General features: G+C 39.9%; 1 protein-coding gene across 1 annotated transcript in view; it reads right to left on the reverse strand.

Annotated features, from left to right (window-relative positions):
• Positions 1-3,832: 3,832 nt before the first annotated feature.
• Positions 3,833-15,857, reverse strand: part of LOC146489515 (uncharacterized) — a 39,230-nt gene continuing 27,205 nt past the window's right edge. Inside the window, exon 4 of the mRNA XM_085110209.1 lies at positions 3,833-5,250. Within this exon, the coding sequence (XP_084966335.1) occupies positions 4,558-5,250 (693 nt within the window). The 3' untranslated portion in view covers positions 3,833-4,557. The remainder of the gene's footprint in view (positions 5,251-15,857) is intronic.

Consider the following 15,857-nt stretch of genomic DNA (forward strand, 5'->3'; position numbering starts at 1 on the left):
TTCCTTCCTTTACGGCTTAGTTCCATGTATCGCTCGCCGGTTTGAATCTCGTGCTCAATTTCAAAATGTTGAGCTCGGTGATAATTTGGCAGACATAACAGTAAAAGAAGATCGTTCCACTAATAGTTTTGTGTCACAAACAAATCACTCACGAGAAAAGAGATGCCAATAAAAGCCGCGATTGCCTTAAATGTCATCGTTAGCTCTCCTTGAAATACCGTTTTGAATTTAGATCAAAGAAGGAAAAAAGGATTTGGAAGGTTCTTTGCTGACCAAAGATCTCGTCAACAAGCGAGCAGGCTAGGCTGTGTGTTACAAATATGATACGTATACCAAAGTATGCTAAATAAATCGAAAACTTAACCTGTTTCGTGAAGACAAAAGAAACAAAAAGCTATGGGTTAAAATGCTGTGACAATCAAATCTTTGTCTTTCTCTTTTTCTGTAAATCATTAGAAGTTTATTGACCCGTATTCAAGAACTTCATACGCTAATATTAACAGACAATAGGGTAAAATAGTTCAGAGGCTACAAGTTGAATGCTAGATTTACAAAAAGGAAAGTCTATAGGTAATAACTTAATTAAATGAGTGGTAGGAAAACATCACTGCAGGGGGGAGGGGGGGAGGGGGGGAATGCGACTTAATTATTTTGCGATAACTTATCTTGACCGGTGTCTCGCTGCCAGTCCTGACTGCTTGAAAGTGGCCAAACATTAAGAAACAAATTTATTTACTGGGAAAGAACACGGAGATAATTTCGCTTTCCTTTAAGATTTAATTTAAGGAAAGTAAAAGGCGCCAGGATAAACATCAGAACTTTGGTGACGTGCAAAGTAACCTTTTACGGTGACTTCACGTGATTTCATGCGTGAATGAAGATCGCCGGCACTGATTTGTCCGCAACGTTTTAGACTAGTTTGGGAAACAATTGGTGCACAAAGCTATTAGAGACAACTTGTCAATTTCAATGTAAACTTCCCCAAGGCAGTGTTCAAAGTTGTATTGTTTAGTCACTAAACCGAAAAATATATGCACGGAAGCATTTTGCGCCGTTTCTTGAATTGGATGCAGCAAATATTTCAGCCAGCGGTGTGTTGTGTGTTGCCAAGAATCCTTTGCTCCAACACGCTATTTTTTTTTCTTTAATGCCAAATATCCGTTAATAACAGAAAGAAAACGATCCGGTAAACGTTGCGAAAATCAATCGGATACCATAATCGATGCGGCTGCTAGAAAATTGAACAAAGAAAATACAAGTTACTACAGCAAAACGACGAAGAATAAAATCGACAAGAACATTGAAATAACAAAATAAGCAGAAATAAAGAGCTAAAGGAATACTTACAAACCGAAACTTTATATGGCCTTTGAAAACGGACAAAAGAAGCGATGTAGAAAACGCAAAAACCTATAACTGTATTCTCCAAAGAGCAAAACGAGAATGAATAAAACAACAAAGGCGCGAATTTATACTGATAAACTACGGAACAATAGACGAAGTTATGCAGAAAAAACTAACAGAATAATAATGAAAACGAAATACAAGCATGACACAAATAATGTTCCTAGAAAACAGAGGAGTTCGTTTAAAAAGAATGCGGCCGCAACATCATCATTTCATTTGCCATCGGATTCCAATACAAGTAGCGTACTTTGTCCCACGTTTGACCTAATTCAAAATGGCGGCCAATCAGTCACGTGAGGGAGCTTGCATTCAATCATGATTCCCTCTAAGAAGCTTCTGCAATGCGAAAAGATCGCTTACCAAGCCCACGAGCAATTTAGTCGGACAGCTAGGCGAGTTTGGGAATTAGGATATGGCTAATACAACATTTTATAGTTAAAGTCAATCACATGGTTATAAACTGGTTAAGCCTAGTTTTCAACAGCGACGCAAGCGAAAGCGCAACGATTTATTTTTCAGCACAAGCACGAGTCATGAGACACAAGCGTCAGAGTGAAGCTGGCGCTGTTGTGTTTTAATGAACTCTTGGTGTTAATTGTGCTTGTGCCTGTCGGTCGGTAGTGAATTTAATGAAACAAACTTCATCTCTTCGATATCGTTTTAAGGAGTTACCTTATTTTAGTCTAGATTTAACCAACATGACTATTCCTTCCGGTCATTTTATGAGTAAACGGAATTTCCGAGCAGAAAAGGGTCAAGGCTTAAACTTTTTACTGCTAGGAACTCTCGGCACAGACACATGTCTTCTGAGACAGCGAAGGCAGATTAAAATTAAAATACGTTTTACCAGTAAATTGTGGCTTTTCAGGATTCTATCGCTAATGTCAGTGAGAGAGAGCCAGGTGAAGTGAGGCCTCGAGATCCAATGGCTGTTCTGTTGAACTGCATTCAGAATTACAGGCCGTCAGCGGATAACAGCGCCAGCGAAGGAGACAGAGCATCTGCGCATGCCTAATGGAGTTCAGGGAAAGACTGAATCAAAGGAACCTGGTGAAGTAGGTTAGTGATACTTTCGGCGCTAGTTTATTTATCAGAATTGCTTAAGAATAATCATCCCGGCAAATCTCTTAGTATTACATTGGATATTCAAAGACGTTCACTGAATTTTGTTCTTGAAAATTTTCGAAAGTAACTGATTATCCCTTTCATTCTCGGAGTCAACAAAGAAAAAAAAATAAACAAACAAGTTGAGTCTGTGGTTAGACTTCTCAACTGAAAGCTATTCAGTAGTACTTTTTATCTTGGTCGCTGTTCTCTGAATTGTCGTGTTGTTACTTTACCCCACATTGTCTGTCTTCACCCAGGTCTATAAATGGGTACCGGCGACATAATGCTGGGGATAACCCTGCAATGGACTAGCATCCCATCCAGGATAGTGGAGAGGAGTATTAATATTCCAAGTTGCTTTATAGTACAACAAACCGGCTTAAAGTGCGACTTAAAACAAGATGGATTAGGCTTTAAGGGAGAAAGTAATGGGGCTGCTGACCTTGATAAGGAAGAAATTGAACCTCAACAGCCAACTAAAATCCAACTTATGCTACCGTCAGTTGATAACAGTGTTCATGAAGAAAGCTCGGCACACGTTTCTGTTGATCAGTATACGTGTGGTGACGTATCTTCTATTTCTGGAGGCAATTTTTAAGTGCAGTGGCAGCGGTGATAATTATTTATAACAAAAGAGATTGTTACAGCATCAAACTGTTTCAAGGCTTTAAATTTTTTTGAAAGTGATTTCCAACCTCAGTTGGTGTCGAAAGTAATTTTGTTTTGCCTTGCTACGTTTTGTGATTGGCTAAAGTAACTTGGTCGATGTTTCAAGCAGTTCAGTAAGTAAAACCAAACGTGAAGATATTGAGGTTGCGTTTTCCCGCGCGCAGCTTTATAGTTACATGTGCTGTTTGCGTCTGTTGTGATTAGCCAGAGCAGATCGATAACGTTTGTTTTGGTGCTGCGTCACACTGTTGAAAACCACTGAACAATGAGGACACCGCATTAGATTTGAATCCACACACGACTATTCCTCTTGTCCACAGGATATTAATTTTCATGGTATAACTGTCAAATATAAAGATCGTTTTAGACGTATGAAGCAGTTGCAAGCAGAAACACAAGCATCCTGGTTGTAGATTGACCCATGCGTCGTTACATCGCCCGTCTAAACTGGTGTGAAGTAAGCAACACTGCAATGGTAGTACCAACTTGTAAACCTGGGGGAGAACAACATTGTCCTATGACGCATGTGTTGTTCCTGTTCTTCCTCAGTCCTTTAGAAATCACGGGGGGGGGGAGCCGTTTGAGGGGGGGGGGATTGAGTAATTCAAATAGAAGTGGGGGAATCGGAGAAAACTAAGAAAAAAAAAAAAAGGATACGGAAAGAATGGAAAGTTCCCCAAAACTCTGAATGTAAACCCCTCCGAAAATAATCCCACCTTAAGAAGGGCCCCAAATCTCTATTATCTTCGATGATAAACCCAACAGACCAGAACTGAGACAATGGACTATTTTAGATTGCTATTTAGGCTGTTAGCTTCATGTTTCACGCTTATTTAAGTTCTTCTCATTGTCAAGCCGCAAAATGCTCTCCAATATCAAGCGCCCCGCCAACAAGCCAAATGATGAACAAGAGTCTTGTTAACGACCAGCGCTTATATTGGGAATTTTACGATGGTTGCGGAAACAACCTTTGGTCCTTAAATTTGAACATAAGAAGGTTGTGTTAATGTTAGTGAGAAGTTAGGGCGCTGTTGGTCCTTCCTTAGACACGCTACTGGTCAGTTCTATATGAGGGACATTTCACAAGTACACAATTCTGCGATAAAAATAATTTTCATTCGGCTGTTGCCCGGTAGAAACGAGTTTTCATTCGTCACTCGCATTTTCCATTTTTTTTCTTTTCTTTGTTTTATCACTCTTTTTGGTTCCATTTCACACGGCTTGCGATGATTAACAAAATCTTTATTAATGTATTCGTGAAAGACTACATATTTTCGTATCTTTATCATCTACGGATCACAGATTGTTCTAAATCAAGTCCGGGGTGAAATGCTGCCACCTGTTGACTGCCATGCTGTAGCTTCTCTGACCAGATTAGAGATGAGCTCCCAACAACCACTGGGTAGTAGATTGGCCGTCCTGTGTGCAGCGGAACTTTGGGTTTGCTGTGTGATAGTAGCCAAAGTTGTCTTCACTTGACACCGAGCCCGACTTTGGTTTAAACTGACAGGAGCCCGTGTATGCACTGTCAATATGCAGGGAGTAGGTGTTAGCGATCTGCCAAAAAGCTACCGTTTGGTGGATCCCAATGTGTCCGCGGATGTTGATGTATTCAACTTTTTTGCATTTGTTGTTCACGGCAAGGTCATCCACAATGTTGAAGTCCTTGAAGGTTCCACGAACATAATCTCTGAAATCGACGCCGTGGGTCGGGTAGCTGCATGTTGCTCGCCAGTGAGTGGAGTGACTCTGTAGGGACTTCATTCGTGCCAAACTGAGGCGGTACAGATTCCAGTTCTGTGCGTTCTCGTTCACTGGAGAGTTGTACTTGAAAGGAATCTTCTGAAAAGCCGGAAGCTTACGACTTTCAGTACTCCAGGACATGACTAGGGTCCAGGCAGTGCCAGGCTCGGGCTTGAGATCACAGTAAGCCGGGTAACTGTTTCCGCCATTATCGTAAAGTCTGTAGACGCCACATTTTGGGGCTCCTCTCAGCAGATAATCAAGGCAGGAGGTTGGACGGAAGAGTTTTTGCTGGATTTTAGTTGATTTAGGACAATCGTCTCCCTAGAAAAAGGAAAAAGCAACACTATCAAATAATTAAAATTGGCAAATATCGCAATATTGTCCGCGTGGAGCGAGTTCAGGGATCAACGTGGTCGGCCGGAATGTCTTATTGCAAAAGAAAAAAAAAAAAAAAAAAAAAGGAAAGAAAAGGTTGCAATTGCTCTGAGTTTAATCTTTCCCAGTTGCAAGTGATGTAGTTTGAAATCCCGATCATATTTATCTGCAATTATAAAAATAGATAAACTTTTGAGCTTTCCCTCGGGAAGAAAAATTCAAAACTTAAACATCAGTGTGTGAATTAAGTATTTTCAGTACTTTACCTTGCATCCCAGTGTAAGAACTCGTTTGTGCCGTCTGTGCTCAGCAGCTGCTGCAAGTGCCTAGAAGATGAAGAAAGATTTTAAACTTAGGCAGTTGAAGAATGAAGATCATATTCTTGTAGTTGAATCAGTCACGCGATTTTCTCCATCGAATAACTGAGATCCTGAGATTCCTGTGATTTTGTAGGCTAAAACGGTAAACGGCGTGAGTAATTATAATATAATTATCAGTGATATTTCTTGGTCATGCGGTGTTACTAAGCAAAACTATAGACAAGCGTATTAAGCCCTAAAATAGGCTAAATAAAACGGTCATTTCCTTCCTTTCAGGGTTAGGTCCGTGCATCGCTTGCCGGTTTGGGTTTTGTTCCTAACATTTTGAGCTTGGTGATAATTTTTCACGCTTAACGCTGGAAAAGATCGTCAGATGAATAGTTTTGTGTCGCAGACAAAACACTTACGAGAAAAGTGATGCCAATAAAAGCCGCGATTATCTTAAATGCCATCGTTAGTTTTCCTCGAAATACTGACGTCGGTTTTGAATTTAGCTCCAAGAAAAAACAGGATTTGGAAACCGGCGCTTCGTTGCTGACCGCAAGTATCTCCTCAACAAGCGAGCAGTCTAGGCTGTGAGTTATATTACGTAGCACCAAAATATCAGGTAAATAAATCAAAAACACGAAAACGTATTCCATTCAACATGTTTTGTGTATTAGACAAACGAAGCAAAAATAACTGTTGCCGTGACAATGATGTCAACATGTTTGCCATTTTTTATTTTTCTTGGTTCGTTTCTAGAGCAGTGCACGGCAAGCAAGGTGTTAAGTCTGGGATCATTCATTTATCCAAGAGACAACTTGAAACTGAATGAAGATTCTTTCGATAAAAAGCATTATTATTCTTGTTGACTGTTGAAATGTTTTTTCCCTGTTACTTTTGAGGTTTTTGGTAAATGCGCTGTAAAGCTGAATGCATTATTTTGAGTAGGAGCAAACAATAAATTTGAAGCTTCAGTCCTCCCTCATCCTGCGAGAAAGAGATTGTCTCCCTTTTCTACTCCGAAGCAGAAAAGAAAACCTATGGCTTGCAGGATAGTTCCCATTACATAAGAAATGATATACGCTGCTACAAGTCGTATATCCATATACTTACGATTCACCCGCTCTAAATTGTCAAAGTCAATTTGGTGGGTTTTCGTACAGCTAGTCACTCTAAGGTTGTGAATGTTTACAGAATGAATTGCCTAGTTGTATATGTACACTGTACGTAATATTCAATATATATATATTCTAATTTTGGAAAATGTTAGTAACATTTTTATATATCACACCTTACGATTCTACACCTCATTCAGATCAAGCCTAATTTTTGCATTTTTCATGTTGAGTTCAGTCAGTGATTTGAGGAATCAGTGTTTGGATTGCTTACATTTTATAACTAGTAATAACCAAGGATTAGTAAAGTGCGTTTGATTTGCCTTTTCTCTGCTAAAATTCTCTGCTAAAACCAGAAATTCGTTAGCAAAAGTGGATTTCAGGAAGGAAGTTATCGAGAATTACCATGTATGAAACTTTGTTCTGGTACAATGCAATAAACTGAATGAATGTAGCAAAACTCAACAGAGTCAGTGATTCGAGGAATCAGTGTGCTAATTGTTTACTTAAAACATAACAATTTGTTACCTGGGGACTTTCTGGCAGTGAAATTAAGGAATAAAGTAAGTCTGCATGCTGGTTTATTTAGAACTGCGCTTGTGTTAAGTTTGTCCGAATCAACAAGCCCACGAGACCTATTCGCATGGGAGTTGAACATTTACTTAGGAATTCGACGCAAATTATTTCGGTGCGAATCAATTTCTGGCCGGGATATTCAAACTCCGTAAACTAAAGAAATTTGGCCAAAAACTTTGGCCGATCAAATTTGAGATCTCTAGGCCTGTAAAAGAGTCTCAACAGCAATTTTTGTGTTTTCCTTATATTTCTCTAAATTGATGTAGCGTTGACTTTATAGAAGAATGCCCGATGGTACCAAAAAAACGCGAATGTCAGCTTTCCATGCACCAATCCTTTATTTCTCAGCTTTGATCAGAGAATCTTTTACCAAGCACCTTATAAGTATTCTGAGTTTGAACATATTTGAGATCATTTTTACAGAAATTATTTTTCATCGGATTTATATACAAAACCTGCATTTAGCGCCATATTTGGCAGCATTCAAAATGGCGTACAGGCAAAAAAGATTTCCCTCTCCTCCTCTCAGGTGCATTTGCAATGCGAAATGATCGCTGACCAAGCAACAAGCTCTTTTTAGGATTGGTAGGCAAGTCTGTGGCATTATGATACAGCTGGATGCCGGACTGATAAAACGTTTGGTTGTCGAATTCAATCGACTGTTTGCATGTCATGTTTTCGTGAGAAACTGTTCCCGCCATTTAGTTTCAGTGCAAGCGATTCGCGAAACCATATTGTCACAACGTCTCACTTGTTTAACCAAAATATCCCTATCTTGTAAAACTCAGCCGAGTTACACCTTCAAACATGAAATATGCATCTAAAATACTTTTTTGTGAGCGCAAAGATGAGAAATGGTTATATGTATTTAACAATAAAGCGTGTCTTGTATGGTCAGCACAATTAGTATGGCGATTTTTAATTACCTCATTATGATACGCCTCGCACTCAACCTTCGTCTATTCAATTCTCAAACATTCATGTCTGTGAAAGGCGACGTCTTTTTTGTTGCTGTGGAACAGCATAATTTAGGCACATGTTGTACGCAACATCGTTGTACGGAATTTCTAGGGGTACGAAAGATTTGATCTTCCACATTGGTCTGAGGGCCGAAATATTATTCATGTTGTCATGAGAATTCTCTAAAGAGAATCACATTCATGACCTTCCGCATACCAAGTTACCGTGAGACTCGTGGTAAAGTGGGTCAGGGAGTCGGTTAGAGATTTTAGCGATTACATGGAATGGCGTCACAGTGACTTTTCTTCAGCGATCAAGGGCACACAGTTGTTCGATCATGATGATCGATAGCTTATTTTTATTATAACCGACAGAAAAACCAGGCTTATGTTCCAGACACTCGATGAAATTTCCAATTTACAAGCGCGCCTTTAAGGTTGCTCCTTCTAAGATGACTCACTGATTGGCATCACAAAACTGATAAAGCAATCGAAAGTCAGTACAGCTTTTTCGAGCTTACATGCACCTGCCAAAATGAAATGCGTCATTGTAAGAAATCCGAACGAGGCTGGCGGAGTGAAGCAGTTGTTTAAGGATCACAAGTAAAATAGAGACTGAACTGTTTGGCAGCTGGAAAATGACACTGGACTACAAAAACAAAGGAATTTGTAAAAACAGTACAACTAAGGGGAGAGACGCTGTACAATCCATTTCATACCTGAACATCATGAACTATTTGATTCTGATGGAAAGCCGATCTCAGTCATTATTATAAAAGTAAACATTGCTTCTCCAAATCAAATCAGTTGTTCTCTTGGCCGGTGTAAATCACCAAGGCAGCAGTTGGCCTTAGAGTCTTTTCGTGTCCCACTATTTACACGGAGCATTTTTTGCGGAAGTAAAATTGTGTCTTAAAATATGCACAAAATGATATTAAACTTCCGGGCAAAAAGTTCTGTCAGTAAACTCCGGAAAGTGAGAAAAGATCATTTTTCGAGATCAAGCGACGAGAAGTTCAAGACAGGATAGCCTTATATTCCGTGAAATGTCAAAAGGTTCGTTAAAACCGATTTTCTTTCGCACCGGAAGTCTACATTTCATTTCAATTGTCTTAAGGGAGCTACCTTATCTTAGTATTTATTCAACAGGCGACTGGGTCAGTTGCTTCTGTTTATTTTATTTCCGAGCTGAACATGTTTCGAAAGTAAACATTGAAGCATTTGTCTGTAGAAGACAAAAATGAATTTCACGAAGTCACTTTCTTAAAATAAAGCTCTGATTACCTTTCAGTTTGCAGTGGATAAAGAAAGGATTAAAAACAAACCAAGAATGTAAAAAAACGGGAAATTGCGGCAACCTTAGAGGCTCTTAACTACTTTCCAGACGTTAAACACTATTAAATGATTATAAATGCTAAATACCTATGCTAATTTAGGTTTGTTGAAGAAGAGGCAGTTGATGTCGTTTGAACAAGGCCTTCGTCTACACTTGCTTAATTCTTTGCGGATCGAAAATAATTACCCAAACGAATGAGTAATATTTAAGAATAACTTCTTAATTCTTTAGACAATGTCACGTTTAACATCCTTTCCGATTGCCTTCAAATCGGTTCAGTTACAGGTAAAATATCTATTAAGCCTCCTCCCCTTCCCCCGCGGGCCTCCCCACCATATAATTCAGGTTCAAATGTAAGGAAACACATAACCTGCCAAGCAAGCTCTCTATTTGGTCTCACCCGAGACTTATTTCGCGTGAGACCCTTATTAGGGAGCTTACTCGCAGGCAAATCATTTTCATCTTCAAATGATTTTCAGTTTGAAATTTTAAGAAGACGAGGCTTCAGCGTGAGAAATAAATAGAGACCATTAGATTCTAGTATGAGTTCGACTACGAGATAAGACTTGAAGTTTTTAGCGAAGTAGTATCAACAGAGATATCCCGGGGAGCTTCATTTTACTCTTTGTGAGCGACGAAGTAAATTCCAAAAAGACGAGATCACTTACGTTCCGAGGAGACAAGGATTCGTTTTTGCCACCACGTCGTTCTGTCAAAAACTTGTAGTAAAATAACGACTCATTTTCGCGCCAAAATGACACTGGTTCACTCGATCGCGCTCTTTGTCCATTGGGAAAAAGTCGTAGGTCTCAAATGTTGTGCTCAGACGGTAAGTGACGAGACACCTGTATTGTTTAATAGTCTCCTTAGCAGTCTAGTCGGTTCCTAACTTTCCTTTCCAAGAAAGCGCCCGCGCGAGGCGAACGAACCTTAGCTTCCGGGGAAGGGACCCCCAAACCAAAACGAAACTACAGCACAGGGAAGGGGAAGGGTAGGCAAACGGTTGATACGCATGCGCATCCAGACTATTGTATTTTTGATACACTTGGTTAAAGCATTCAGAGTAGTATTTCAGTTGTCAATTATTTTAGCATAGCTTGTTTACTGCACTGACTCATGACTTGAAAGGATCAACCGTCTCTATTAAAGTGCCTATGAAGCGAAAATTGCTTTTGTGTAGTTATAAAATTTGTACTTTAACATGTACGATTCCGAAGTTTTAGAGTACTGGGGTGAAACTTGTAGATTTTACAAACGCTCAAAGTTGGGCTATTTTGCTTTCAAAAATGGTCAGAGGACTGGGTCGAGTTTTATGCTGAATTCCAAGTTGTGACGTCACGTTGGTAATTGGTGCCAAAAGTTTGTTTACTTTCATTCCGTTCTTGCCGCCGAAAAGGATGGTAGAAAGAGAAAAGCTTGTCTAGCGATGCTGTGAACGATCGATTCTGGCAACTCTCTTTTTTACGGACGCCAGCAACGCAATATCGCCCTCGCTGTCGCTTATCTTTCTTCTCTTCCGCCATGATGAATTGCAATTCTTGGCACCAACGTGACGTCAGGAGTTATTGTCACCTGGCATTTTCGAATACCATTTTTGAAGCAAAATAGCCCAACTTTGAGCGCTCACAAAATCGGCAATTTTCACCCCAGCAATCTCAAACTTTGAAATCCCGTGTTTGAAAGGGTAAATTTTATAACTACCTAAAGACAATTTTCGCTTCACAGGCGCAGTAAGCACACACACTTCTCTAATAAAACCCCGTTCTTGATAAGAGTTTTCACAGTGTTTATATTTTAGTTGATAACACGTACAATAGTGGAAAGGAACTTTGCACAGTCACAGCCATGGAACGCAAATGAAAATACTTTTTGCTTGCAGTGCATTCGATTGCCCCAGGCAACGGGATAGCGTATCTCTCCGTAAAGAAGACTAGATAGCGTAATGATAAATTCATGTCATTATGCTTCACATTAAAATTTTACGGCGCAATTTGCATGGTTAACCTGAAGGAAGAGAAGTCATTTTCTACCATATTATTGGAATTCGTAGACGCGAGCAGTATAGAATTATTTTACTAGAATTAGTTTTTGTAAATCGCATTGTATTTGTAAGCGGCGAAGCGACAATATTTTTGACAGTTTGAACGACGAGGAACCAATCAGTATGTTTTGTATGTCAGAAACGGGAAGTCAATGAAATATTCTCTTTCTTCCTCTTTCTCCCCCGTCCTTCCTCGTTTAATCGTTCATTTGTGTAATTTGTAGATGTCCGTTCTCGCGTAGGATCTGAGCAAAAACAGTACTATTAATCGCAATCTAACGTAATTCGAAACTAGGGCTGTAATAAGATCTATGTCGTGGCTTTTATATTGAGGACGTCAAACAATTCCTATTTATAAATCACACGATTTTTGTATTCGAGAGTATTGTCATAAGTACGTAAATTATGATCACCCGGGTGAGTGAAGTCCTGAGAAGGACTGTTTGTGGTGACTTTGACTGACGTTTCGACAACCTGAGCGGAAGTCATCTTCAGAGTCAAGTGAATTGTGGAACGTCAGTAGGTGGTATATACGTCTCTGGTTGTTAACCTGATTGGTCAACGAAGTCTAGATGTTATTGGTCGTTTGTCAGTAAGCCGTGATGATATTGGCTGTAAAGACTGTAAAAAGTGATTGGTGCGTTTCGATCCGTCTTTTGTTAGTCAAAAAGTCCGTGGGTCTATTGTTAGTAAAATGTGTATTGTTTGTTTGTTTCGTTGTTGTTGTCAATAAGTCGTTTGTATGGTGCAGGTAGTTGTAGGCAACGGTTGAGTGGCGTTTGTTCTAAGTTAGTAAACCAGCTTTCCAGAGTGAGTCGTTGATAGTAATTTGTACAGTAGGTAATGTACTTGGCAGAGTCCCAGTCGATTCTGTGGCTCGTTTGTAAATGGTGCTCAGCAATGTGATTGTTGATATCACCATTTCTAGTTGCTCGTTTGTGTTCAGTCAGTCGTACGTTTAAAGTGCCCATAACGGAATTTTTTTTATTTTCTCATCTAAATCTTTACATCACGCGAAGAACTTCCGCGAAAAAATTTTTCGATTTGCATGAAACACGAATTTTTTATGAATTTTACAAATCTTCAAAATCCTATTTTATTGCGGTCCACCCGCCCCGCTGATGAGAATGCCGACGGGCTCACAATAGGGCCACGTGACATAGTCTGTGACGTACATTCAGGAACTCTCGAGTCTATGCACTCACTTGACCTTCAGTAAAGTACATTCGCGGCAGAAAGAAAATCGTCAGATTCACTGGTAGGAAAGAAAAAATTAGCTCGAAATAAGTATATCCCATGGGAGAAAACTTATCTGACACGGAAAGTGAGCAAACCGCTGAAGAAAGCAGCTACGACGAATTTGAAAGCGTCGAAGTCGAGGCGATAGATGGCGTCCACGAAACAAGTAATACGTGTGAAGATGATGATACACTCGAACCGTACGCGGACGAGCCGATAGCAGACGAAGAATCGCTAAAAAGATATCGCAAGGAACAAGAGGAGAAGCGACGACTCGAGGAAGATTTAACGAAACGCTTGGAGAATAGAGTGCGTGTTAGTGGATGGTAAAGTTCTCACCTTGCATTTTGAGTACGCGCTCTTCATTATCATCTGTCAAAACTATGGCCAAGTACTCACATACATTCGAACGAATTATTTTCCATGTAGATGTACTTGTGGTGACTGTAGCCGTGATCTGCTAGCAAATATCAGCGAGTGCTACTGCTGCAAGGAACGCGAAGGCAATTGGGAAGCGCTGACTAGCGACATTGTTCTCGCGGAACTACAGGAAGGACACGCGTTGAACTGTGATAATAATAGCTTGTCTCGTTCTCTGAAATTTCGGCCGTAAATTTAATTGTAGGATGGAAGTTGTTAGCTTGTTCAATGAACAGGTTAATTTCCTTTTTGTCACTGTCCCACAGTGAGAAAATGTCATCAATAAAACGGTACCATTCTATTGGTTTTGTTTTGCTTTGACTTATCACTTTTGTTTCAATATCGGCCATATGTTTGCAAACGCAACGGCCATTTTTGTACACGTTGCAGTTCCATGGGTCTGAAAATAACAGTTTCTAACAAATTGGAATGAATTTTCGTGAAGAATAAGTTTAAGTATTTCTTTGAGGTAGTGTGACAGTATAGGAGGTTTATTGCTGTGGAATGCCTCGTATGCTTTGCATACTGTTGTAATTCCCTCCTCCTGTGGTATATTTGTATACAAGCTTGTTGCATCCATTGATATCTATATAGCATCTTGAGAGACCTTGGTCTTTCCTATAAAGTTTACGAAATCCATTGTATCTTTTAGGCGCAAACGTCTTGCGAAATGTTCGAAGTCTAACAAGAGTTGGCGTCTGATGTAAATATATATTCACGTCTGTCACCGGTGTCGGGACAAATTTGAGCCCTTTAGAAATATTAAACGCTAACAGGCTGTCGCTAAGTTGTTGGTTTGACAAATTCTTTATGAATCATATTTTCTCGTGCTTTTCTCTTTGTGTCTCAATCCGTTTCTTAGCCAATTTTTTTCTGCGCTCTTTGCGCTTGTTATTTATTTTGTGCCCTTTTTCTAATTTGAACCCCCGTTGTGGTGGTTAGGTTTTCAGAGATAAACACCTTTCATAATAACGCTGTTATACTTTTCAACATTTTTATTGTTTGCAGAATTCTGCAACACATGTGTGTACAATATTTGTTTGAGCTCGTTGAATTCTTGCTGCAGTTTATCTACCTTATCTACATCGTGGTTTACAATGTTTTCTCTGTTCGCGGAGGGCGACTGTTCTCGCATCGATCTATTTACATCAGTGGTAGCATTTGTGCTAGTATTTTTTGAGAGCTCGGTCTCAACGAAACTTCGCGGATCTCACGATCTATGAGAATATATACCAAAACAATTACGCCATATTTTATAAAACTTGCGACTGAGTTAACAGTGAGGTCAAACTATAAACCTCAGAAGGTCACAACGCTTAGAATGTCACAAAAGGGTGTGAATATTCAGTATCGAAAGCGGCTTACCATTCGCTTTTCCCTGCTCCTCTTCGAAGGTGGCTCTTGGTCTTCGTTTTCCTTTCGCTTAGCATGTCTTGAAGGATAAACACAAACGCCGATGTCATCTTACTTCAGTTCACGTTTTAAGTTTAAACCTGAATTCATCAGCCTTGTGAAATCCTCGTCATTGAAGTGCATCGAGCACAAGGACGAGGTCTTTCCAGGCGCAGGTCCACATCTTCCTCCGTTCCAGCATAAAATCGATCCATGTCTTTCACCTCCTCAGTCTTTGCGGGCATGTGGTGCCAAAGAAAGGAATCCTGTGCATGCTTATTCCATTCGCTTCGTCTTTGATGTTTCCACATCTCGCTGCAACACATCTTTCCTGCATTTTCGAGAAACGTGCTAAAATACCGCGACTTGTTTTCAGTGAGATCCAGAGAAAGGCTAAAGTCACGTGTTCCTGAATCTACGTCACAGCTCTTGCTAAACCGACAGGAGACTAATGCGAATGGTGGGCCAAAATGGCGGCAAATTTGAACGTCTTATAAAATTCACAAAAAATTCGCGTTTTATGCAAATCGAAAAATTTTTTCACTGAAGTTGTTAGGGTGATGTTTAGATTCAGATAAGAAAATAAAAAAATTCCGAAATGGGCACTTTAAATTTCTGCCGGTCTCACCTATATAAGTGGCCTGGCAGTCGCAGCATTTGATCTTGTAAACTGCTCCCTGTCTGCGGTTAGGTTCGTCTTTGTCCTTTACTTTCGTCAGTTGTTGTCGTAAAGTGGTTATAGGTTTGTGAGCTACACGGGTATTGTAGGGTTGTAGAATCCGTGCGATAGTCTCAGAAGTGCCCCTTACGTAGGGTATAGTTACAGTAGTTACGGGAGTCGCGTCGTTGTTTGTGACGTTAGGTTCAGTGTTCTTGTAAGTGTTACGTCTAACAAAGTCCTTGTTGTAGTTGTTCTTGTTGAAAACGTTGTCTAAGTAGTTGTTTTCGTCTGCGAGTCTGTCAGGTGAGTCACAAACCAGTTGTGCTCGCCTTGTTAAGGTCTGTATAGTCGTTGCTTTGTGAGAAGTAGGGTTGTAGGATGACTGGTCCAGTAGTCTGTCAGTATGTGTTGGTTTCCTGTAAACCGTAGTACTTAGTTTGTTGTCGTTGTTGTTACGGGTAACTAAGCAGTCTAGAAAAGGTATTTTACCATTTTCTTCGATCTCCTTA

The sequence above is a fragment of the Pavona decussata genome, unplaced genomic scaffold (genome assembly GCF_977016875.1).
Source record: "Pavona decussata unplaced genomic scaffold, jaPavDecu1.1 SCAFFOLD_6, whole genome shotgun sequence".
NCBI lineage: Eukaryota > Metazoa > Cnidaria > Anthozoa > Scleractinia > Agariciidae > Pavona > Pavona decussata.